A 26,705-nucleotide genomic window follows, 5' to 3' on the forward strand; every position below is an offset into this window, starting at 1 on the left:
CTCTCCACACGTTTTTAGACAGGACTAAGGAAAAAATAGGTTAAGTTTGAAACTTGACATGAACAAACTTTCCACTGAGGACTAGTGCCTTGGCTTGGTTAGTAAAATGTTGTGTTTGGTGTACCAAAGTTATGTGCATTTGAATATTATGTACTAAGCATACACAGGAGATTGCCTGTTAGATCTAATGATGTGCACTTAGGGCCTGATCCTGCACACTAAGATCATAGAGTTTAAGGCCAGAAGGAACCACCACATCATCTAGTTTGACGTCCTGTATATCACAGGCCCCCAGCAGCACCCACGCACAAAGTGACTAGCATTTTGAAATTGACTTCAGTGAGCCTGGTGTCGTAGGCCAGATCATCTCCTAAATACACATCCTGTGCATTAGGGAATGAATCTTCCTCACCCTAGCAATACATGAGTTCTTCTGCAGCTTACTGTCTGCAGTAGCTGCCGAATGAGCAGTACCTGCCCCACAAAGCAAGAATAGTTGGAGGATCTGCATACTTGCAGATTCTCTGACCCACCCCAAAATCCTCTCCTTCATGATGGAGCACAACGGACTTCTTTGGTGGTGCAGAGGTCTACTGACTGTCTGGATTACGTGGAATATGACTCATCCTCCTCCCTGTGTAGCATAACTGTTGATTCCACTGCCTTCATGACCCTTCTGAGCCATGGAATGAGGGCAGTAGCCAGTTGGGACAAAATGAAGAGCATAAGTGTACATGGCTAATGACATACGGATTCTTCAAAACTGACCTTAAACTTAAACTCTCAAAACTTTAAAACTACTGACCCGCTTCTCTTCTCAATTGGATTTTTGGTACATTACTCTGAGACTTAAATGTCAAGCCAACTTCTATTAACATTGGTTTCAATATGTTTGTAATTATTTGGAACATTCAGACGCACATTGGAACCTTTTCCTTTGTTTTCATTTTCTTCTGTTTATATTTAGATTGACTTAAAGCCAGAGTGGGTATGACAATAGTTGCAGTTTATAAAATAGTGTGGCTCTCAATCTAAGTGGGGTTCAGATGGTGTCAGGACTTGCTGATTCTAAGCATCTGTGACTTTAAAACGATTAGACTGATTTTTTTATGTACTTCACTTAATCTGTCTCAAGGAGAACTATAAAGCAAATCAAGTTTAAAGAAAATAAAGCTGAATATTTTTGAAGTTATTCACACTTCGGTCTTGTCTTCACTAGGAAAACAAAGGTTTGTTTTTAACTCAAGTTAAAATCCTAATGAAGATAAGACAATTCATAGTTTTCATAGGAATTAGCAAATCGAGTTAAAGATTGTCTACCTAGTTCCCTGGGAATCCCACTGAAGTCAGTGGAAGGATCTGCACTAACGGATCCCACTGCAGGATCAGTGGCTTAGATTGGTGTACACGTCAAAAAATATTCCAGAATACATCATTTGGGTAGATGATAATAAAGGGACTGCTGGAGTTCTTGAGGTTGCATTGATGTAATTATGTAATATTTGAGTCAATTGAAATTTGTAGCCAAATACTTGAATTGGGACTCACTGGAATATAGGAAGCTTTTCTCCTTTAATGCCGCAAAGTCTTACACAAGGGGCGTGTGTAACCCATGCCTGTTTGATGTGGTGCTCTGTCCTTCTCTACAGGCCCCATGGGCCAACTCGAGATTAATGAATCTGCTACAACCTCAGCTAAGAGCCATGTGGCTTTTCGCTCATGCAGTAGAGGCTCTCACATGAAGCTTCAGAGGTCCCAGGTTCAATCCCACCTGCTGATTCCTTGTTGTCAGTGTTATACTTGCACACACCTAACCACTGCTTATCCTGCTACTCTCCTCCCTCTTCTCTCCCCCCCCCCCACCTGAGCATATAGTGGATTTTATTACATCAATACAAACTCTTGTTTTGATTTGACAATTATGAAAAATCAAACAAATTTAGCAAAAACATCACAGAATCCTGGATCAATGAAACTGGGTCAGGAGAAATTAGCAAACTGAATACTTCTCTGCTGAATATAAACATCAGTCACAGAACTAATACTTTGAAGTCATTATTTAACTGACACAAAACTTTGAAATCCTTTGTAAGAACTGAGATGTTTTAAGCCAGTTTAACAAAATTCTAGACCAGTGGTGGGCAACCTGTGTCCCATCAGGGTGATCTGATTGCAGGCCACAAGACATTTTGCTGATGTTGACCATCCACAGGCATGGCCATCCACAGCTCCTAGTGGCCACGGTTCACTGTTCCTGGCCAATGGGAGCTGCAGGAAGTGGGGTGGGTCACTGATCTAGACTGTGATAAAATACTTGTTTTTCCTTCTGAAGTTGATTTTTTTTTTAAATCCATTTTAATTAATATTCCTTTTTTACTTATGTTATCTTGGGATATCAATTGCTGAGAAAACAAAATGCATGTTTTTTTAAATGATTTTAAAATAATCTTGCTCTTATTTATTTTTTTTAGCTCTGTGTTCTCCAAACAGCTCATTTTTCTGTGCTTTTTTGGAGGTTATAGTGTTATGAATAAAAATGATACTAAGTAATCAGTCAATGGAGAGACTTTAATTACAAAAGGAAAAATATTTAAAAAATTTTCCCATAGGAAAATCATGCAGCTTAGATATCAGGTCTAAGAAGACTTTTTAGTAGTAGTATTGTTCCATATGCTTCCTAAGATCTCATCCCAAAACAAGTGAACACATTTTGTGTGTGTGAAGTTTAGGAAACTTCAAGAACTATTTTTTTAGGCTGACAGAAAATTCCCCTAACATACAACAGATGTTTTGTATATTATTTTTCTTAGAATTTGTCTCTTCGATGCTTGCTTCTTTTTTCTCACCATGTCTTTTAAGTCAGAGGATCTCAAACTGTGGTCTGCGAACTCCATTCAGATGGTCTGTGGATAGTTCCCTCTAAGGTGCACACCTGGGCAGCCTCACAAGGGAGAATGAAGGGCCACCCACCTAATTAGTGGAGCCGCGCAGGCATGGCTCCACTAATTCGGTGCCTGGACCCTGGAGAAGATGCACATGTAAGATGAGGTGGTGGCCTTGGGGGAAACAGTGTGTAGGTCGGAGTGGGCAGTGGGGTGAGAGGAATTAGGGACATGCAGGGCTGCAATGGCCAGACAAAGAGGTGACTTTCCCCAGCTCCATGGCTGCGGTTGGTGAGGAGAGACAGCCCTCCTTCCCAGCCTCAGCTCTGTGGCTGCTGTGGCAGGGGAGAGACCCCCCCACTCTTTCCCAGCCTCAGCTTGGGGGCTGCTGTGGCAGGGGAGAGACCCTCCCCCGCCCCCGTTTTCCCAGTCCCAGCTCGGAGGCTGCTGAGGTGGGGGAGAGAAGGCACATCTATCTCATTAGAAAGGTAAGACTACTGATCTTAAAATATGAGTTGTGTGCTTTTTATTTGTAGAACAAAAAACGTTAATTATTAAGGTTGTTTTTTTTTTCAATAGTGCTTTTATCCAAAGCGCTTTACAGTAGTTAGCTAACGGTACAAACAACATTTGGAAAGATCATTAAGTGGTCCGCTGAGACCCTCAGCAATTTTCAAGTGGTCCGTGGAAAAAAAAAAGTTTGAGAACCACTGTTCTAAGTTGACCGGAACCCCCCAGTGTTTGAATGCAAGTAACGATTCCAAACCCACACTATGTTTGAGATGAAGCAAAATACCTGTTCCTATAAAAAATTTGCAACAGGAAGTGATACTTACTGGGTACCATCTTTGGACAAATTGTGAGACATGTTCAAACTCCTTAGATTCTAAATGGGATCAGGTTACCCTCAAGCTTACCACCTGTGAAACTAGAGTGGTAACTCTGAACGTAGTTCTCCTTATAACACCTCTGTGAGCTAAGGAAATACCATTATTACTTGGTCACAGCTGGGGAGCTGTGATCCCGAGAGGCTAAGTGACTTGTTCAAGGTCACACAGGAAGCTGTGGTGGAGCAGAGAATTGAATCGGGGTGGCCCTAACCACTGAACCATCCTTCCTCGGTAGGCTTGCTCCCTGCGGTTCACCTCAATCAGCTACCTCAAGGTAAAACTACACCGTGCCCTGATGACACTAGGATATTACATTGTGTTAGCGATCTTATTGAAAAACACACCAATTTTTCCTAGTGTAGACAAGGGCAGTGGGGCTCCACAAGAGCTTGAGAGTTCATCCACGTGGATCCAGTTGCAGGGTTAGGACCTATATGAGTTTAACATGCGGTCATCCTGATTTGTTAGCATTTTATAACCACTTTGTACTAATACAAATGACAGGAAGACCGTGAATAATCTGGCCAAAGGCCCAGAGATAAAATCATGGTACCACTGAATGGGAATTTTGCCATGGACTTCAGTGGAGCCAGGATTTCACCCAGATCTTTAGCTGTGGGTGGGGAGTAAAATGTGACTTTAAGATGTGTTTGCATTCCTTCAGTCCTGGGTCCATCCCAGAGCCAGTTACATCCCCATTATAAATTAGAGCAACTTCGTATGCCAGTTGCCAACAACAACCAGGTACCATTGTGACAACAAGCCTTGACGTCTGTGCCAGCTGCTGAATGACGTAAGTGCCCATCTCTCAGCTCCTCTTCATCAGAGGACCCCCTTTTTGCAAGGGCAATCCTTAAGAAGCTTGATCTGCTGGGTCTTTGTGCCAGCAGCTCGGAGCAGTTTTTGTCCCTGAGTATTTATTTATCAAGCTCCAAATGGGGTCTTCAGTACATTGCAAGAGACATCAAGGGAAGGTTGATTTCAGTGGATGTCCTTGTAAATGCTTTAGGAGATTTTTTCAAAATCAGCTGCTCAGTTTCGCTGTTTGAACTCAAAATCTGAACAAGGAGGCTGTTAACTTCTGAGTCACTCTGTTATGTTAAAGGAACCTGACAAAATGTATGCAACACGTGACTCAACAGTAATTACAGTCTGTGAATTTATTTTCTTCCTCCGTGTGTCATGCTTAATATGTCAGATTTCCATACGGTATTTCAGCTTCAGATCAAATGTGTTGCCTACTGCAGGCTAAGCAAATTGCTATTTTTCATTGCTATTTTTCATTTTAGGCTGTACTAAACTAAAAAAGTGGTTTCTACGTTCTTTTGGAAAACGTAGCTACAATATATCTGTCCTTTATAGCATTATGGTTTAGGGCTTTGAAATAGCGAGAGCTAGAACATGTTACAGATATGAGGGTACCTGAACCTTAGGGAGTAGCAAGATGAACTCCAATAATTTCAAACTCATCATGTTCTTACAGTACCTGTTTGCCGACTAGTTCATCCAGTTATCAGAATTGTAAATGAATGGAGCTGAGCCAGGGAAAATGCATCTGGAAACACAGCAGCATGTGCTATCCCCATTATAGTTTGGGGTGTGCCACGGTCCCTATTGTAAACACAGTTGTTGAGGGTTTTTTAATTTGGTTATAAAAATTCATTACAGATTGAAAATTGTCAGATAAATGTTCTGTTCCTATCTCAGTACTCATTGTCTACCTCATCTACTTTGCCCTTGGGAACAGAGACCAATGTCTCAGACGAGGGGCAAATCTTTTAAAAAATAAATAATTTAATTAATTGGGTTGATTTATTTTTAAATTAGAAAAAAGCAATTTCCCCTCGTCCCCAAAATGGATCACTGCCTGTAGACCAGTGGTTCTCAAACTAGGGTCACTGCTTGTTCATGGAAATCCCCTGGTGGGCCGGGCCGGCTTGTTTACCTGTCATGTCCACAGGTTCGGCCGGTCGCAGCTCCCACTGGCCGCAGTTTGCCGCTCCAGGCCAATTGGGGCTGCAGGAAGGGTGGTCAGCACATCCCTCGGCCCGCACCGCTTCCCGCAGCCCACGTTGGCCTGGAGCGGCGAACCGCAGCCAGTGGGAGCTGCGATCAGCTGAACCTGCGGACGCGGCCGGTAAACAGCCCGGCCCGCGAGGGGCTTTCCCTGAACAAGTGGTGGCCCTAGTTTGAGAACCACTGCTGTAGACTCTTGGCATGCCACTACACTACCATATAATATATAATAATAAACCCAAAACTTTGCAGATTATTAGTCTGTGAAGTAGGAAAATATTTTAACTGTTTCTAAAACACAATATTTTAAAAAGATGAAATATGAAGATTTAAAAAAACTCCCCTACTGCTTTACATTATTTATGCATGAAGTACTTCTGAAAACATATTATGTAGTCAATATAATATCAATAATATGCAATTTTGTGCTGCTGTAATGATTTTCTTCCCCTGCAATCCCCTTTGTAGTTAATAGCCTACATATGAAAACCTTGACGGATCCATAAAGCAACATACATAAGTGGGGTTGAGGAGTCCTTATTAAAGAAGTACTTGATGCGTGGTCTGAGTCCTGGACTTCTGCTATTAGCTGGTATCCCCCCGAAATTGTATTTCTAGATTGACTTTTCATGACATTCATATCATGTTCCATAATAGATCTCCGATATAAAGTAAAATAATATACCAGGTGCCAATGCCTAAAGGCTGCTTAAAGGATGGTGAATGTTACATATTGGTGAGGGGGTGAAGGGGAATATGAGTTGCGCAGCTTACATTCTGTAAGGAAAGAAGGGAAAAGATGTGATGCTGTGTGATGCACATCAATTGATAACCCCTGTGTGATCCAAAGGAGTAGTCACCAGGGTGACTGGAGAGGGTTAAAGAGGTGAAGAGAGGGCTGGAACCAAACCCCCAAACTGGTGTCTACCCCGTTAGATGATGGGAAATGCAATCACCTGGAGGACTCCCCTAGCAATCTGATTGCTGGGTAGAATTAGGGGCAGAATTTTTAGCCCTATCTGTCCAACTCTGCTCCCAGATGATGCTTGTGTTCTGGATCTATTAACCAGAAGTGCAATGTAAAGGGGAGCATAGCCTCTTTAAATATTCTTGGGTTCGTCGATCCCTTTAGTTCTGCATGCACAGTACCTCCCCAGTGATATCCCCAGCTGCTCCAGATAGGGGTAGAGTCACTGCATCTATCTTGTGGTCCAGGGATAGATTTTGCTAGCGTGTGGTCCCCCAGAACCATCACTGAATATAACTGGTTCCCCCCGGGCATATTCAGACACGGCTGCACACTTTTCATTGGGCTCTGTACGTATCTTATGCTAGTTCCATACACAAGTGGGACTCAAATTGTAGCTGTGATGACCTTGCAACCTGGTGCATGGTGGGGTGTCCAACAGAGCTTCCGAGAAACTGAAATGAAGGGGAAAGCATTAATTTAATATTATTTGTGAGCTGAATACCCTTCTTCCTTTTGCTGTTTGAGGCATTCAGTACATCATCGGAAAAAGACACCGATGAGCCAGAACTTTCCAGTTCAGGTGCCTAGGCACGAAAATGAGGGGAAGTTGGGGAGGCAAGCATGACTGAATTTGGGCCAGTTTTTTAGGTGCCTAAAGTTAGGCAACCAAGCCTGAGTATTCTGACTGTAGTTCACTTAAATATTTGCAGGTTCTTTAACTTTTAACTGATGTCGATAACAACATGATAAAGGCCTTATTTTTGCAGGGTTATGAATCCCCCACAAGATTCCAGGTTGGAAGATGATGTGAGGTTTCAGCCAGGAAGCCACTTACAGAACTTGAGGGTGGTGGTGGTGGGGTGCGGAAGAATCCCTTATTGGTTTTAAAATTAAAAAGCACTTGCCCTCAACCCCCCAGGACAGGTAAATAATACAATTTGTATTTATAGGGCACCCATGTAAATGAAAGCCACTGGATCGTTAAACACAGAGTAAATGTAAGCAACAAGGCCTGCTAAATATCGGAACGGGGGCAGAAATGAAAAACAAGACACACACCAAAACCCCATCCCAAATGCACATAAATAAAACATCCCCGTCAGATGAGGGGTGCCAGTGTTAACGTTGTATTTTCTTGCTTTTGTCAGTGTGCATCTTCATAATTTTTTATGAGAGAGAGGACCTTTATGGGAGGATGACTTTAATAGGTGAGATAGCTGATAATGGATATGTCTGCCTGACATCAGGAGCTATGATTGCAGCTTTAATATAGATAGCACGAGTACCAATAGTAGTGAAGCTATGACAGTGGGGGCTTCAGCATGGACTGCACAAGTGTACACAGGACCCTGAGTACTTCAGCATGGGCTAGCTACCTGAGCAAGTCTCTGCTGCCTTGGCTTTGCCGCTGTTGGTACTCACGCTAGCTAGATTAAAGTTAGCTTGGGTATGTCTACACGTACTGCAGTTACACCTCTGACTGCAGTGTAGACACACTCAATGTGTGGACATGATTCTATGATCCTTAGAACAGTTTTTGGTCTGTTATATCTGTGTAAATCAGAATAATTCTACAGTGGAGTTACTCCCAGTGTATCCTGGTGTAACTGAAATCAGAATTTTACTGACTAATTTCCATAGGAGTTCTGCTGGAGTGAAGACTGAACAACCCAGGCTAATACTGGCAACGGTATTAGTGAGGCTGAGCAACAGGCTTAAGCTATTTTTCTCCCCTGTAACTATAGCTCCTGAGCTCTGAAGACTATTAAAGACTATTCTGGTCCAAATTCTGCTATAATTTACTCACCTTGCAGTTCTACTGAAATCAGGGCTTATAATTTTGCTTTTATGTATAGTGCTTTGCACATACTAAAATGGGTTGGCAACCTTTCAGAAGTGGTGTGCCAAGTCTTCATTTATTCACTCTAATTTAAGGTTTCGCGTGCCAGTAATACATTTTAACGTTTTTAGAAGGTCTCTTTCTATAAGTCTATAATATACAACTAAACTACTGTTGTATGTAAAGTAAATAAGGGTTTTAAAATGTTTAAGAAGCTTCATTTAAAATTAAATTTAAAATGCAGAGCTCCCTCCAGACCAGTGGCCAAGACCTGGGCAGTGTGAGTGCCACTGAAAATCAGCTCGCATGCCGCTTTTGGCATGTGTGCCATAGGTTGCCTACCCCTGTACTAAAAGAAAATCCTACATGTCCACTGTTGCCAGCTCTCATGATGATGTTGTGAATCTCGTGCTATTTGGTGTTTTTCTGGTAATCCCAGCTGCTAGAGTCATGTGCTTATTTGAGAATCTCAACTTTTTGGAATGAAAGTTTCTAACTTTCATGGTGGTGGAAGAAAGCTTGAAAACGTTAACCCTCCAGGCTCAAATACCAGAAGGCAAATAAAAAGTGCCCCAGATTTTTTTTCTGAGATCTCACTCTTTTTTAAAAACCAATTTTCATCATTCTTTGTGGTCAGACTCATGAACATTGAGCACTTAGGTTTGGCAATTGTACTGCTCTTTAGGCTTCTGAAGTACTGATTAATGTTGTTAGTTATTTCTATCCTGCCAGTTTCATTGGGTGGATGGTGCACAAAGCTAAAAGAAAACACATTGTTCTTGAATAAAGCTTACAGTGTAAGTCTCCAATCCTGCACTGAGCTCCGTGTAGGCACAAGGATCTGCCCATGTAGAGTTCAGTACAGGACTTGTCTGTCTTCACCTTCTTTCCCATCAAGCACTTTGTTTGTTATCGTCCCACATAATGTTACATTACATAAGAACGTCCATACTGGGTCAGACCAAAGGTCCATCTTGCCCAGTATCCTGTCTTTCGACAGTGGCCAACGCCAGGTGCCCCAGAGGGAATGAACAGAACAGGTAATCATCAAGTGATCCATCCCCGATCACCCATTCCCAGCTTCTGGCAAACAGAGGCTAGGGACACCATCCCTGTTCATCCTAGGTAATAACCATTGATGGACGTATCCTCCATGAATTTATCTAGTTCTTTTTTGAATGCTGTTATAGTCTTTGTCTTCACAACACCCTCTGGCAAGGAGTTCCACAGGATAACTGTGCATTCTGTGAAAAAACACTTCCTTTTGCATGTTTTAAACCTGCTGCCTATTGATTTCATTTGGTGATCCCTAGTTCTTGTGTTTATGAGAAGGAGTAAATAACACTTCCTTATTTACTTTCTCCACACCAGTCATGATTTTAGAGACCTCTATTGTATTCCCCCTTTGTCGTCTCTTTTCCAAGCTGAAAAGTTCCAGTCTTATTGATGTCTCCTCATACGGAAGCCGTTCCATACCCCTAATCATTTTTATTGCCCTTTTCTGTATGTTTTCCAATTCCAATATATTTTTTTTTGAGATTGGGCGACCACATCTGCACACAGTATTCAAGATTTGGGTTTACCATGGATTTATATAGAGGCAATATGATATTTTCTGTCTTATTATCTATCCCTTTCTTAATCATTCCCAGCATTCTGTTTGCTTTTTTGACTGCTGCTACACATTGAGTGGATGTTTTCAGAAAACTATCCACAATGACTCCAAGATCTTTCTTGAGTGGTAACAGCTAATTTAGACCCCATCATTTTATATGTATAGTTGGGATTGTTTTCCAATGTGCATTACTTTGCATTTGTCAACACTGAATTTCATCTGCCATTTTGTTACCCAGTCACCCAGTTTTGTGAGATCCCTTTTGTAGCTCTTCACAGTCTGCTTGGGACTTAACTATCTTGAGTAGTTTTGTATCATCTGCAAATTTTGCCACCTCACTGTTTACCTCTTTTTCCAGATCATTTATGAATATGTTGAATAGGACTGGTCTCAGTACAGACCCCTAGGGAGACACCAATGTTTACCTCTCTCTCCATTCTGAAAACTGACCATTTATTCCTACCCTTTGTTTCCTTTCTTTTAACCAGTTTTGATCCTTGATCCTTCCATTTTATTATTTGTATTGGGGTAACACCTGGTTATACAGTGGAGTCTTGGTCCATAATCAGAAAAGGCAGTCCTGTCCCAAAAGAGCTTAACCACAACAATTGACACTGTGCAGACACATTGCTGTGCCTTCGCGGAGCCCGATTAGCGTGCCCACGCACTCTCAAATTGCAGGATTGAGGCCTACGATTCTAAGCAAAACACTTCACAGCAGGACACTCTTTAAATTTATTCTGTAAAATGCCTAGCACACTTTGGATGCTCTATAAATAATTAATAATGAGATAAGGAGCAAGACGTGGTGCATACAAGCAGGTAAACTAGAAGGATAAGCTGGGCTTAATGGCTTTAGAGAGACAAATTCTTTGGTTCCATCTTATGGCACATAAGTGCTGACATGATAGAATTAATCACCACTCTTTTAAATGGGATTTCCATGTAGTTAACATGTAGTTTCCTATAAAATAACATACATCATTGCATGGTCCTATGCACTTAACTCCTATCACCATCCCAGGGGGAACCTAGCAGTATTTAACATAGGTCTATTTTCAGTGCTGTGAGTTTTATTTTACATTAAAACAAACAAAAATAAATTAAATATTAAACCAGTAAGTGAAATCAAATCAGTTTCTGGGACTGAAGCTTGGTAGATGGTAAGAGGAAATTTTAAGATTTCACTCACTTGTATTAAATTGCAGCTTTATAATATGTACATTAAATAGGCCATCTGTGACATGAACACTGAAAAATTATTCTATGAAATTAAATCTTAAGGGTTATTTAATGAAAGAGACATGGTGGGTGAGATAATATCTTTTATTGGACCAACTTCTGTTGGTGAACAAGACAAGCTTTTGAGCTACACAGCTGTTCAAGTCTGGGAACGGTATTTAGAGTGTCACAATTAAATACAAGTTGCAACAGATTGTTAAGCATAAGAAGTTAACACATGGTGCAAGAGACCATTCAGGGTGAGGTGGGCAGTTAACATCTCTGCTGTCAATAGACTAAGGAGTTATAGATTGTTCTAATGAGACCTAAAACCAGTGTCTCCATTGAGTCCATGATGTTTAGTGTTGAGCAAAGTTATGGATTTAAGCTCCCAGACTCGTCTTTAGAAGGTGTCGTGCAGGTTTCCTTTGAAGATGAGGACTGAGAGGTCAGATATAGAGTGATTGTTTTGTGAAAAGTGTGTGCCTAGGAGTGATAGTGTGTTTTGTCTGTTATCATTTCTCTGTGTGAGTTCATTTGAGAGCATAGTGATTGTCTGTTTTCACCCACACAGTTGGGGCATTTGATGCACTGGATGAGGTACAACACATGTTGTGAGAGGCACGTGTAGGACCCATGGATCTTGAAAGGTGTATTGTATGGGGTGTTGATCATTGTAGCCGTGGAGATACGTCTGCAGGTTTTGCATCTGTTGTGATGACAGGATCTGGTGTTGCTTTGAATTGGTGTGTCCTGGTCTGTGGCGAGCTTGGTGAGGTTGGGGGTTTGTTTGAAGGCCAGAAGAGGGCGTTTATGAAAGATTTTTTTTCGAGATGTGGCCCCCAGCAGGTATGAGCTGTAATTGTTTGATGCAGGTTCTCTCAGGTATTTGGGTGGCCTGTTCTATGATCTGATCTACCTCTCTGGTGGAATGTCCTTGTTTTGTGCAGGTTGTTTTAAGTGTTTTAAGGTGTGTATCCTGGACTTTCTTCCACATAACATATTCTGAATTATCTGAGTGCCTGACTGTAGCTAACAGATTTCTTGGTGTGTCTGGGGTGGTGACTGGATCTGTGAAGGTAGGTGTGCTGATCCGTGGGTTTCTTATATATAGATGTCTGTAGTGTTCCATTGTTGAAGCTAATCACGATGTCTAGGAAATTGATGCTGGTGTGGGAGCATTCCAAAGAGAGTTTGATGGGTGGATGGCGGTAGTTGAAGTTGTGATGGAAATTTATGACGGAGTTTAGGTCGTTTGTCAAGAGGATGAAAATATCATCAGTGTATTTTAGGTATATCATTGGTTTTGTGGTGCATTTTTCCAGTATTTTTTTCTAGAGATGGGTCAGGAAGAGATTGGTATATGGGGAATGTAAAGTTGTAATGGGTGAGTGTAGCGATGTGTTTTGTGTGGATATCTGAGGGTTGTCCATTGTCTTGTAGATATTTGAGGCAGACAGTGAAGCCATTATTGCGAGGGATGTTGGTGTATAGAGAGGTGACATCTATGATGGCAAGGATGATGATCTGAGGGAGGTTGTTAATGTTACAGCGCTTCTGGAGGAAGTCAGTTGCATCCTGGAGGGAGCTGGCCTTTGTGTGATGAATGATTTTAAGATGTTTTCTATGAGCCCAGATAGTCCTTCAGTAAGAGTGCCATGGCCAGATGTGATGGGTCTGCCTGGGTTCCCTTTTTTGTGTATCTTGGGAAACATGTAGAAGGTTCCTGGCTAGGTTCCTAACAGATAATGTTGTAAAGTTTCTCTTGGAGTTGTTTGGGGGAAGGATTAGATGATATCTTTAAAGTCCTGTGCGAATTGTGGTGCGGGGTCTTCTTTGAGCTCTTTATAGTAGGTGGTGTCAGAGAGTTGTCCGTTAGTCTCATTGACACAGTCATCATGGTTGAGGACTATGATGGCGCCTCCTTTGTCTGCTGTTTGATGAGTAGCTGGTGGTTGGATTTCAGGGACTGTATAGCTTTGGTGGAGGTGAAGATGGAGAGATGGAGGTGGATGTGATGTTTGTTATGGATTTTACTGTCAATTATTTTTTGCCTGAAGCAATCAATGTAACGATCAACTGAATGGTTTTGTCTGTTGGAGGGTGTCTAGTCAGGTGATTCTTTTTTTTTTAATGACTTGACAGTGGGAACGTGGTAATTGTGGGTGGTGTCATCTTTGTTGTGAAAGAATTTTTTGTGGTAGAGTTGGAGAAAAATTTATTTTAGTCCTCCACATGTTAGTATAGTATCAGGTTTTGTGTTGTGGGAGAAGTTCAGTCCCTTGGCAAGTACAGATAATTCATCTCTGGTAATGGGTAGTCTTAATAAAATTTATGATGTTGAGGTATTGTGTAGTGTCCATGTGGCAGGTCCTAGTGTCTTGGTTTCTCCCAGAAGTCTTTTTTTTTTTAACCCACTCCAATTTTATGCAGAGAGAAATATATGAGTATTAGCATTAAAGTTGGAAAAAGTAGCTGAGCTACTCTTCCGAATTTCAATTACATTTTGGATCCCTTAGCAAGGAATACAGTCTAAAGGGGAGATGGTCCTTTAAAAAAATTCTCCTTTGGTTCCTGGATCTCTTCAACTCTGCATTCACAGTACATATACACATTTTAAATAAAATGTAATGATTAGTGTAGACCACACCTCCACCGATAGGTAGTGCTGTATCTTTATTTTAGGATTAAGTTGCTGTCTTGTTTTGATATTATATCATTGTATCTGGTCAGGAGGTTTATAGGAAGATTTAGTCCTGCATGTGTTTGCTGGAGTTGTTACTTGTCGTGCCCCAATAAATCCTTTGATTTCTATAAGTGAATATTCTGATATTGGCAATTGTCTAGTTGGATTGGCTTGTAGGTCAGAAGGGAAAAATATTATAAACAGTGCAGTGGACAGTTCTACTTTTGATAGATACAGTGGATAGTTCTACTATCCCATCTTAAACCCAAACAATGTTTGTCAGACTGCTATGTATTGTTCGCATGTTGTTTTATATGATGATGTGAAATATGATAATACATTTTACATCTATTCTCTGCTGTGCTCACGTACATAAGAACAAACTGTCATAGAAATAAGCAAGCTGTCTTTCCACACGTGTGTAAAGGAGAGGAAGAGCATAGGTTTAGTTTTCTAGCAGCTTTACAGTTAATGTGCGTAGGAGAAAAATGTTGGCAGAGCACATCATGTTATAAGGACTGCAGGGTTTGAGATTGTGCCTTTTCACCGTTCTAAATCTGTGTGCATGCAGTTCTGATTTTGGGGGCTGCTGCCATTATCCAGTTCTGGCAAACCTGGTCAGTGTTTAAACCCTTAAATAGACCTGTATATGAGAGCTTGCTTTCTCTCTGCTGTCTTTGATTTACTGTCTTGAATTGAAAATACACAGATAGACTTGGGAGCTTTGGATCAGGCCCTTTCTGTTGCCTTCAGTGGGCATTTAAGCATACCTCTAATGCAGGACTTGAAAAAATTTATCAGACTCCTATTAGCCAGGGACTGATGCAAAAGATGGGGGAAGACTGCCAACAAGGTCCAAAACCAAAACCCTGCAGAGAAGGCCAACCCTGCTGCTGCCAGGACTCCTGCCAGAGAACTCTCCGTAGACACTGATTTAGATGCTCCATTGACTCCTAGCTGCTGTTGCAGGGCTAAGGTAGAATTGGAGTGGTGTCCACTGTTCTACTCCTCCCCTGTCCTCTTGGCTTCTGCCAGATATTATGAAAGTTGGTCTGTTGTTCTGGCCCAGCCTGTGGTGGTTTTTTGATGAGGGGTTGCCTCTTCCTTCCTTCCCAACCCCACGCATGAATAGCTACAATGCATGCCCCTGCTTAGCGCTTTGCCAAGCAGGAACAACAGGAGCCCCCACCCCAGGCATTCCAAAATCATGAGATTGTAAAAATAATAAATTTGGGGTTCTTTTGCTTGGCCTTCTGGTATTTTTGGAGCCTTAGGGGGTCACATTTTCAAGCCTTTCTCCACAACCTGAAGGGCTAGAAGCATCCTTTTTCTTTTTAAAAAAGAAAGCTGACATTTCTCCCATAATCCCCTGACTCCAAGCGCTGAGAGAGTTGGCATAAAATTGAGAGGTGGCAACGCTGTGAAATGAAAACGATTCTTATCAGTTTTATAGCTGCCCTTGGGGTTTTGTCATTCACCCTTGCCCACTAGCAAGAGAGACAAGAATGAAAAAAAATACAACCCCTACTTTATCATTTAACATAGTTTAAAAACACACAGCGCCTCCCCCTCTTTCCCCTTTGCAGTTCCCACTCTCACAGTTCTGCATCTGTGTTGCTAACAAGCCAGAACCCTCAAGCAGTGCCAGAAATATTTTCCACATAATAGAGAGACACACGACTCAGCATAGAAAACAGTATTTGAGCGTGTTTAAAGCTATCCCTAGCCTTTTCTCCAAGGTGTCAGATTATGATACATGAGGTCTTCTTTCCCTGTCTAGCTATGTCCTCTGCCTCCAGCCCTGTAACATTTTAAGGCAGCAGTGTGAGGTTTTATGATGTTTTATACTTTCATCTCCTGCAGTTATCCCTGTTTCCCTCCTGGAGTCTGTATGTATGGCATGCTAAGTCATCACATCTGTAGTGTAATTTTCACCCTGTATTCCCTATTTTTCAATGTCAATTGAACTTGGTAGAGGAATAGAAGGTCGTCTTCTGCCCTTACAAGATCATCATTTCCTATGAAACCACAGAAATTTCTGTTTTAAAATACATAAAAAAATCAGAGAAATCTGACCTAATTTGCCAAGGATACAAAATGCATTTCTGCGTGCCAACATTTAGAGAAGCAACCAGACGGGTGGAAAATACAGTAGGTAAGGAATTTGAAAGTGACAATTAAAAACAGAGCAGAACAGAGCTTTAAAAAAGAGATGCTTTTCCTGGATTTTTCTAATTTACTAACACGAACAGGAAGGTTTTGGTTTTTGAAAACTTGAACTTGCCAAGTGCTGTTACCTGCATTATCTTTATTTTTAGAAATGTTTGTTCTTTACTTTCCAAAAACAGGCTGGCATGATCTTGTTGTTAGTTGAAGCACATTTGTTACAGTTTGAATCACTGATGGGTTTTTCTGTTTGGAAAGCAAAAATCTCAATAATTGTTTTTATTTAATTTGCTTTATCTAGAGCTGGGCAAATAATCAAAAAACACAGCACCCTGTATATGTGGATGTTCGATTCAAAGAATGTAATGAAATAAGAATATTCATAAATTATTCTCTCAGTTCTAGAAACTAGGTGAGTAAGAGGGGAAAATAACAGAGTAATTTGCTACTAAAATAAAAGTTTGATAAATTATGGTCTTATTATTCAGCCAGCCTTAAAATATTGGCCACTCACATATTTGTAGTGTAACACACTGTGATACCTACATCCCAATACAAAGATGTAAGTCACAGGAGAGGACAGTGAGATCATAATTTAATTTTTATTTTTTTCTGTCTTGGTCATTTTTTTTTAGCCGTTGGATGTGTTTTATTTGGTCTTGGAAGGATTAGATTTTGATTGGTAAATGTTGATTTCACAATGAAAAAATATTCCATCAATAATAATCAAAATGTACATATAGGCAAAGTAAGAAAAATGCTACTTGAGAACTTACTGAAGTTTGATTTAAGTCTATTTACTTTGTATATTTTGACATGTGACTTTGACAATTTGTATTTTAAGTTCTAACTTTTAGAATCTCAACATCTACTGTCATTAAATAATTGTTAGGCACTTCCCATAATTTCCAATCTAAATGGATACAAATTGGAAAAAATGCTTAAAAATAAATATTGATATAATCTGTCAAAATTATAAAAAATCAAATTTCGCCAAGCTTTGATTTATTATATTTCCTTTTAGCTTGTGCATTATGGCCCCAATCCTTCAAACACTTACACATGTGCGTAAATTTACACTCATGAATAGGCTCATTGAGTCAGGGAAACTACTTACATGCTTTAGGTTACTCATTTGCATAAGCATTTGTAGATCAGACCCTATGGGTATGTCTACACTACGAAATTAGGTCGAATTTATAGAAGTTGATTTTTAGAAAGCGATTTTATACAGTCGTTTGTGTGTGTCCCCACTAAGCGCATTAAGTTGGTGGAGTGCGTCCACAGTACCGAGGCTAGCGTCGACTTTCAGAGCGTTGCACTGTGGGTGGCTATCCCCAGTTCCCGCAGTCTCCACTGCCCATTGGAATTCTGGGTTAAGCTCCCAATGCCTGATGGGGCAAAAACATAGTCACAGATGGTTTTGGGTACATGTCGTCGTCAGTCGTCCCTCCTTCCGTGAAAGCAATGGCAGACAATCGTTTCACGCCTTTTTTCCATGCGAGCGCCATATTGCTTTCAGCAGATGGTGCAATAGGACTGCTAACCGTCATCATCCAACCACCGCTTCCGCTGTCACTCTGCTCTCCTGCTCTTGTCTCGATAGCGAATTTCTCCATGTTGTCTGTCATGGGCTCCTGCTTCCGCTGCAACTCTGCTCTCCTGCTCTCATGAATCCACCTTGCGGGTCGTCAGCCACTGCTTCCGCTGCCACTCTGTTCTCCTGGTGGTCTCGCAGGGCTGCTTCCGCTGCTACTCTGCTCGGCTGCTCTTGTCTCGCAATAACACGGCAAGCGTGCAGCCCGCTCAGCTGTTGTGTCCTGGCAGCAGACGGTTAGTAGGTCTCCAAACCATCGTCATTGAACAACCGCTTTCGCTGCCACTCTGCTCTCCTGCAGACGCCATACCACGGAAAGCATGGAGCCCGCTCAGATCACCGCAGCAGTTATGAGCAGTGTAAACACCTCACACATTATCATGCAGTATATGCAGAACCAGAACCTGCAAAAGCAGTGAGGAGGCGATGGCAGCATGGTGACGAGAGTGATGAGGACATGGACACAGACTTCTCTCAAAGCACAGGCCCTGGCAATTTGGCCATCCTGGTGGCAATGGGGCAAGTTCATGACATGGAACGCCGATTCTGGGCCTGTGAAACAAGCACAGGCTGGTGGGACCGCATAGTGTTGCAGGTCTGGGATGAGTCCCAGTGGCTGCGAAACTTTTGCATGCGTAAGGGCACTTTCATGGAACTTTGTGACTTGCTTTCCCCTGTCCTGAAGCACAAGAATACCAATATGAGAGCAGCCCTCACAGTTCACAAGCGAGTGGCAATAACCCTTTGGAAGCTTGCAACACCAGACAGCTACCGGTCAGTCAGGGATCAATTTGGAGTGGGCAAATCTACTGTGGGGGCTGCTGTGATCCAACCAGCCAACACAATCACTGAGCTGCTGCTATCAAGGGTAGTGACTCTGGGAAATGTGCAGGTCATAGTGGATGGCTTTGCTGCAATGGGATTCCCTAACTGTGGTGGGGCGATAGACAGAACTCATATCCCTATCTTGGGACTGGACTACCAAGGCAGCCAGTACATAAACCGAAAGGGGTACTTTTCAGTGGTGTGGCAAGCATCAACGTGGGATGGCCGGGAAAGGTACATGACGCTTGCATCTTCAGGAACTCTGGTCTGTATGAACAGCTGTAGCAAGGGACTTACTTTCCAGACCAGAAAATATCCGTTGGGGATGTTGAAATGCCTATAGTTATGCTTGGGGACCCAGCCTACCCCTTAATGCCCTGACTCATGAAGCCATACACAGGCACCCTGGACAGTAGTCAGGAGCTGTTCAACTACAGGCTGAGCAAGTGCAGAATGGTGGTAGAATGTGCGTTCGGACATTTAAAAGCACGCTGGCGCAGTTTACTGACTCGGTTAGACCTCAGTGAAACCAGTATTCCCATTGTTATTACTGCTTGCTGTGTGCTCCACACTCTCTCTGTGAGAGTAAGAGGGAGATGTTTATGGCGGGGTGGGAAGTTGAGGCAAATTGCCTGGCTGCTGATTATGCACAGCCAGACACAGGGCAGTTAGAAGAGCACAGTAGGGCGCGCTGTGCTTCAGAGAAGCTTTGAAAACCAGTTTCATGACTGGCCAGGCTACGGTGTGACAGTTGTTTTTCTCCTTGATGAAAACCTGCTCCCTTGGTTCACTCTACTTCCCTGTAAGCCAACCACCCTCCCCTCCCCTCTTTGATCACCGCTTGCAGAGGCAATAAAGTCATTGTTGTTTCAGATTCATGCATTCTTTATTAATTTGTCACACAAATAAGGGAATAACTGCCAAGGTAGCCCGGGAGTGGTGGGGGAGGAGGGAAGCACCGGGTGGGGTGGTGGATGAGGGGAGGAGGGAAGCACAAGGCCACACTGCACTTCAAAACTTATTGAATGCCAGCCTTCTGTTGCTTGGACAGCCCTCTGGGGAGTGGTTGGGTGCCCAGATGGGGGGCCCCCCCACATTCTTGGGTGTCTGGGTGAGGAGGCTATGGAACTTGGGGAGGAGGGCAGTTGATTACGCAGGGCCTGCAGTGGTGGTCTGTATCTTTTCTGCACCTCAACCATATGCCAGAGCCTATCAGTTTGATCCTCCAGTAGCCTCAGCATTGCATCCTGCCACCTCTCATCGTGCTGCCGCCACCTCTTCTGTTGCTGTAGCCATCTATCCTCTTGCACGTTCCTCCTGTCCTCATGTTCATTTTGTGCTTTCCTGGACTCTGCCATTGTCTGCCTTCACGCATTCTGCTGGGCTCTTTCAGTTTGGGTGGACTGCATAAGCTCAGAGAACATTTCATCGCGAGTGCGTTTTTTTCACCTTCTTATCTGCGCTAGCCTCTGGAACGGAGATGCTAGTGACAGCACTGAAACATTTGCAGCTGTGGGAGGAATAAAAGGGAGATTAAAATTGAAAAAGTCACACTGGCCACTTAAGAGGAGGGGCTGATGTTTTTGGGTTAACGTGCAGCACAACCCCCCCACACACACACACGCACACCCAATTCTCTGGGATGATCGCTTCACCCCTTCCCCCCACCGTGTGGCTAAGTGGGGATGATTTCTTTTCAGCCACAGGCAAACAGCCTAGCAGGAACGGCCACCTCTGAATGTCCCCTGAATAAAATTCCCCTATTTCAACCAGGTGACCATGAATGATATCACTCTCCTGAGGATAACACAGAGAGATAAAGAACGGATGTTGCTTGAATGCCAGCAAACACCGGGACCACACGCAGCCATGCTTTCTTATGCAGTGATTCCAGACTACATGCTACTGGCCTGCCGTGGTAAAGTGTCCTACCATGGCAGAGGCAATAAGGCTGCCCTCCCCAGAAACCTTTTGCAAAGCTTTGGGAGTACCTCCAGGACAGCTTCATGGAGATGTCCCTGGAGGATTTCCACTCTATCCCCAGACACGTTAACAGACTTTTCCAGTAGCTGTACTGGCCGCAAATGCATCCCAAGTCTTCAGAGCAAATTAATCATTAAACACGCTTGCTTTTAAACCGTATATTATATTTACAAAGGTAGACTCACCAGAGCTGCCTTCTTCGCCTTCAAGGTCTGGGAGCACAGGTTGGGAGGGTATTGGATCCAGGGTGATAAACGGTTCCTGGCTGTCGGGGAGAACAGTTTCTCCGCTTGCTTGCTGTGCGCTATCTTCAACCTCCCCCTCCTCCTCATCTTCTTCATCCCCAAAATCCTCATCCCTGTTGCGTGAGACTCCCCCCTTGCAGGAGTCCACGTACGGGGTGGGGCAGTGGTAGGGACACCCCCTAGAATTGCATGCAGCTCATCATAGAAGTGGCATGTCTGGGGCTCTGACCCCGAGCGGGCGTTTGCCTCTTTGGTTTTTTTGGTAGGCTTGCCTAAGCTCCTTAAGTTTCACTCGGCACTGCTGTAGGTCCCTGTTATAGCCTCTGTCTTTCATGTCCTTGGAGATTTTTTCAAATATTTTGGCATTTCTTCTTTTGGAACGGAGTTCTGATAGCACGGATTCATCTCCCCATACAGCAATCAGATCCAGTACCTCCCATTTGGTCCATGCTGGAGCTCTTTTGTGACTCTGGGACTCCATGGTCACCTCTGCTGATGGGCTCGCCATGCTGGCCAAACAGGAAATGAAATTCAAAAGGCTTTTCCTGTCTACCTGGCCAGTGCATCTGAGTTCAGAGTGCTGTCCAGAGCAGTCACAATGGAGCACTGTGGGATAGCTCCCAGAGGCCAATACTGTCAAATTGCATCCACACTAACCCAAATTCGACCTGGCGATGTTGATTTCAGCCCTAAGCCTCTTGTCGGGGAGAAGTACAGAAATTGATTTTAAGAGCCCATTAAGTTGACAGAAATGGCTTCATTGTGTGGACGGGTGCAGGGTTAAATCGATCTAATGCTGCTAAATTCGACCTAAACTCGTCATGTAGACCAGGGCTAAGATGTCAAATTGTGGAGTTACATTTAACTTCATTTTATCTCAGTAAGAAACAGGACTGAAACAAATAAGGGAGAAAACCTCCTGAACTGTTCAGCCTAACAAATGCATGAACAATAATGCAGATATAACTTGAGGCAGTAAAATGCAGGTTAACGTACCTGGACCTGTAAAGTTGGGGTGCTTTTCTACTTCCCCATGGTAACAGAGTTAAATATAGACAAGTTTCCATGGCAGTTATTATCACAGGATGGAACAGTTTAGGAGCATCACCTTCTTGTTTTCTTCTGTACTACTGTATCAAAAGATCTTAAAGAGAAGTTTTGCGTATGGTAGCTTCCATGGGGGAGAGAGCATTCAGTGAGCTCACTGCCTATATGGGAGAGAAAATCTTTTTAAGAAATATGCAAAAATTTCTCTAGGCTCATTAAAGGGAAAAGATCTCCGCACTTCTTATTAAGCTTATTAACATTTGCTTAGTTAAGATAAGGGATTAGTTTGTCAAAATAAATTTAAAGTTGCTTTGATTTTTATTCTTTGCAGCTTATTAATAAGTTTTCTGGTTCATATTACTGTCGTCTAGCTCTAGAGCAGGAGGTGAGTGCCGGGTTTAGGTTTCTTTCTTTTTTTATTTTATTTTTTTTAAGTGGGAAGAAAAGCATTGTTGTTAAATAAACGAAACTGCCAAACTACACAGTCCTGTGCGTGTGTGTGTTGCTGAGCTACTGATAGCTCTTTGTTGTGCTGTTTACTGCAGATTTTGAACGCGCTATGTAGTGTATGCATGGATCGTCAGATTTATTTTAGGATCTTCAAAGACAAGAAAAGGATGATTAATTTAGGCTGAGTGGGGAGCCTTTATCCACGGAGAGCCTTCACAATGGAACATTTCTTAAGTTTATTTTTAGGAAAGTTTGTTTTTATGCTTTTTACGGAGTTTAAACACTGCAGTGTCTCTTGACTGTGCCATACCCTGTCATTTCATGAAGCTTTGTTTAAAAATGTAAAATGTACTGCCTCGGTTCTTTTATTATGCTATGTACTGTAACTTTTTTCTTTGACTGCAGTTAGTTCTTTAGGCCTTTAAATGATCTATGTTTATAGCTAAATATAAGTTCCCCAGAACTCTTCATATAACACTCACAGATGTATGTACTGTATGTATATACAGTATGTATGTATAGAGTGTACAGTATAATGGAGCAGTTACCCTGAAGTGTGGAAACATTTTATAGCTTTTATGTGATAGGCTTTTTAAAGGCAGTTGCAAATATTATTTTAAGAACGAGATTTATGCAGTGCCTAAAGTATGTTTCTGTTCTGCAGGCCAAGCTATGTCGGTGCAGATGCTTTTGGCAGCCCTGACCCAATGTGGATCCTGGTGACAGCAATGTAAACGTGAATTTCTGCAAAGTCTCAGAAGTCCTGTAAAATGGAGGAACTGTACAAGGACACACAAAATCTGCCCATGGATGTTACCAACTCTCCTTCCACAATAGCTAACAATAAGCTAGAAAATGGGGTCGCTCAGCTGATAACTGCTGAAGCCTGGAATATCAACTCCACAGACTTGATGAAGAAAGCACTTTCACCACTTGTGACTGTCCCAGCCCCTTCGATCCTCACCCCACCAGCGGAATCCCAAAGTGGGGTAGCTCTGAAAGTAGCAGCCACGGTGCTCCAGCCAATTTGTTTAGGGGACAGCCCAGTGGTTCTTCCAATACACCTGCAAGTAGCCGGGAGCACCACCCCTCAGATTGCGCCTAATAACAACACTCCATATGTTATGACGACTCAAGGTCCAGTTCCACTACCTGTCCTCTTGGAGCAACATGTGTTTCAGCATTTAAATTCTCCATTGGTGTTACCTCAGGGTGCTCCCTGCTCTACAAATCCCATTCACAGCAATCTTTTCCAGGGTTCTTCTGCCCCAGTTGGACAGCCCCAGTTACTGGATCAGAAAGCATCCAACCAGACCCAGGAGCCCATCTTACCCCCAGTGTTTCAGACACCAGGATTTGCTGCAGTTCTTCAGGATTTGTTTCCTCCACAGGGCACCTTAGGTTCATCACCCTGTCAGCCACCCCCAGATTACTCCTCTGTTCCGCCCCAGGCCTTCAGTTCCCCTCTGTCTCCACTGGTACCCCCAGCCACCCTCCTAGTGCCATATCCAGTGATTGTTCCCTTGCCAGTCCCAGTCCCCATCCCTATCCCTATCCCCATCCCTGTGCCTCATGGCGCTGAATCCAAGGTCAACCCGGACTACCCCAAGCCACCATTGTTCACCCTGTATTCCTGCAAAGGCACCCAAACCCCTCTGGAGAAAGAAGAATCTAAACCCTTTGATTTCATCCACCACAGGGAATTTTCCCAGCTGAATCGTCACACAGTCATCAAGATGAGCAATGAGAATGAGGCCCTGGACCTTTCCATGAAAACGGTGCCCTTGCTAAAGGCAAGTGAGGTCAGTTCCCAGCTCACCCCTGAAGATGGTGCTTTAGACTTGTCGATTGCTTCCTACAGGAAGACGGGCAATGCGGGGGTCCATGCTGAAGCAGCTAGTGCCATGTGCTCTGGATCCATGATGGACAGTGCTGCTCATTCCATGATAGATAAACTCTCCAGTGCAACAGTCCCCTTTGCCCCTCCCAAACCTCACGAAGCCTCAGCCAAGGTTGACAGCAGAATGACTGGTAGCAATTCGGCCGAGCTCCTGAGACAGCAGCAAAAGTGGCTGGTGGATCAGACGAGCAGAGCAGCCTGTGAACCCAAGGCTGGGAATAATATTGAGATTGTGAGCACTTCGCAGACTGCCAAAGTAATAGTCTCTGTCAAAGATGCTGTGCCCACTATTTTTTGTGGCAAGATTAAAGGCCTCTCGGGAGTATCCACCAAAAACTTCTCCTTCAAAAGGGACATGCCCCAGGACTCTGTTCTGCAGTGTTACGATGTGAAGAACCAGCCAGAGCCTAGGGATAATGCAGAAGCTCTTAGGAAACCAATCAAAAACAGGAGTGTAAAGTTAAAGAAAATGAACTCCCAGGAGATACACATTCTTCCAATCAAAAAGCAACGGCTCGCTGCCTTCTTTCCAAGAAAGTAAATTATGGGTTTTTAGAATTTTAAGATATAATTATTATTATGAAAAATAAAAAAGATGCACTTGGCTTAAAATGCATTTAAAACTTTAAACTATCTTTGTAAGTTATTTTGGGGAAAGCGGGAGAGGATTGGATGTAGATTTCCTGTAAAGCTGGGGGAGGAAACTTCTTTTGGTTTTGTTTTTTGTTATTGATTTTTGACTTTTCATGAAAAAGTAAATAAAAAGCAACCTATTTTTCAAGCGGATTGCACATTTTGCAGCTTTAATGGAATAACGGATGAGTCAGAGGGGTAAGAGCTATTTTCACTGCCATAAAGTGCTTTGATGATGTAATTCTTAGAAATGGGTACAATGGAAACTTCAAAATAAATGTTTGTATGTGGTAATTGGCTGTGGTTTATTTTGTCATTTATAAATTGCTTGCATTATTGGGGAAGATTTGGCAAAAGTCTGTAAACTGTAAAGCACTACAAGTTTATCTTTGTTATAGCCCTGAAATGTTAAGGTGACCAGGCTAAGAAAAATTATATTGCCCCATAGCACCATTAGAGAGCACCTCTGAACAGCCACTAATGATGTGTTTCAACTATCTTCAATAAAAATGACAGAACAAGATCACTGTTATGCTCTGGCATGAGTCCAATGCACAGAAAAGACTAGTTTTATGATTAAAAATAGAGATCAGTTTTTAAACACAAAGTAAACACTAATGATGATTTTAATAAAATCTAAAAGTCAGGGGAATTTGGTTGCCACTGGGTGAGGAAAAGTCACATAATTTTTCCCAGCCTGAATATAGATATAAGGAAAAGTGTTCGTTGTAAGTTTTACCATGTCTTGATGGCTGAAATCAATGCACACAAAAGAGCAGAACAATGTAACTTTACGACATTACAGTGTAAAAGCCAGCCACGTGAATGGAGAAATGTGAATGTAAACTTAAAATAAAAGCCTGCTAGGTGACAGTTGCGCTTGTATGTGAAAATGGGCTGGAGCTGTATTATTGCATGTCTGCTTCTAAATTTACACGTCTTGCAGTTAAAATATATCCAGCTGTTAGTGTGAACATGAGCGCAGGAAAGTATTCTGATGGATCGTCGAGATTTATGGTGAGGCCCCCTTACAGTTTAGAATGTTATTGTTTAGCTGTTCGTAGCATGTGTTGCCACAACAGTCCTGGTTCCGTTGAAATAAACATGAGACTGTAAGCAAGCGAGCAGGGGTCTGTATCCGGTTTACTGGTCCTTACTCTGCAGGGTCGCAGCCAGCCTCTCTACTTCCAGTCCGCTCCGTCATTCTGCAGTTCCTTGCATTAATCCATGAGCACTGAGGCAAAGACTCTCAAAAGTTAGGCACCCTTTTAAGGCACTGGCCTTTCTCCTCACCCCCCCATCCCCAAATATTGAGCACCCAAAAGGACAGTGTCTTAAGAGGACTTTAGGAAAATCTTGGTCCAACCATGTTCCGGTTAAAAATAATATAGATGTTGCATTTTCATTAGTAAGAATCCTTTTTTGCCTCGGACACCTTTTCCTTGGCTAGAGAATTGATGCTGGTGGTGCTTTATCTTTCTTGCTTTCTGTGGGGACCAGGAGCTTCAACGGTCAGGACTTGTTAGGGCTGTAGGTATGTTTGTTTTGTAAGAAGTATCTTTTTTTTTTTTTTTTTTTTAAGCTAGCCTTTTCCTTTTTCCAAGGCTGGCCGAACAGAGTGTACAAAATAGTTTGAAGGATTAGCCACTCAGTTAATGTTTATTGACTCCCTTTTATTGTCTATCTGCAAATACTTTGCTTTCTTCCCCTTGGGTACAGTTTTGATTAAATAAGAGGTG

The 26,705-nt window shown here is 42.6% G+C and overlaps 1 protein-coding gene across 1 annotated transcript in view; it reads left to right on the plus strand.

Annotated features, from left to right (window-relative positions):
* Positions 1-24,874, plus strand: part of RAI2 (retinoic acid induced 2) — a 63,534-nt gene extending 38,660 nt beyond the window's left edge. The window contains exon 2 of the mRNA XM_077807181.1: positions 23,098-24,874. Coding sequence (XP_077663307.1) covers positions 23,204-24,874 — 1,671 coding nt within the window. The 5' untranslated portion in view covers positions 23,098-23,203. The remainder of the gene's footprint in view (positions 1-23,097) is intronic.
* The last annotated feature ends 1,831 nt before the right edge of the window (positions 24,875-26,705 follow it).

Source organism: Eretmochelys imbricata, chromosome 1 (genome assembly GCF_965152235.1).
Source record: "Eretmochelys imbricata isolate rEreImb1 chromosome 1, rEreImb1.hap1, whole genome shotgun sequence".
NCBI lineage: Eukaryota > Metazoa > Chordata > Testudines > Cheloniidae > Eretmochelys > Eretmochelys imbricata.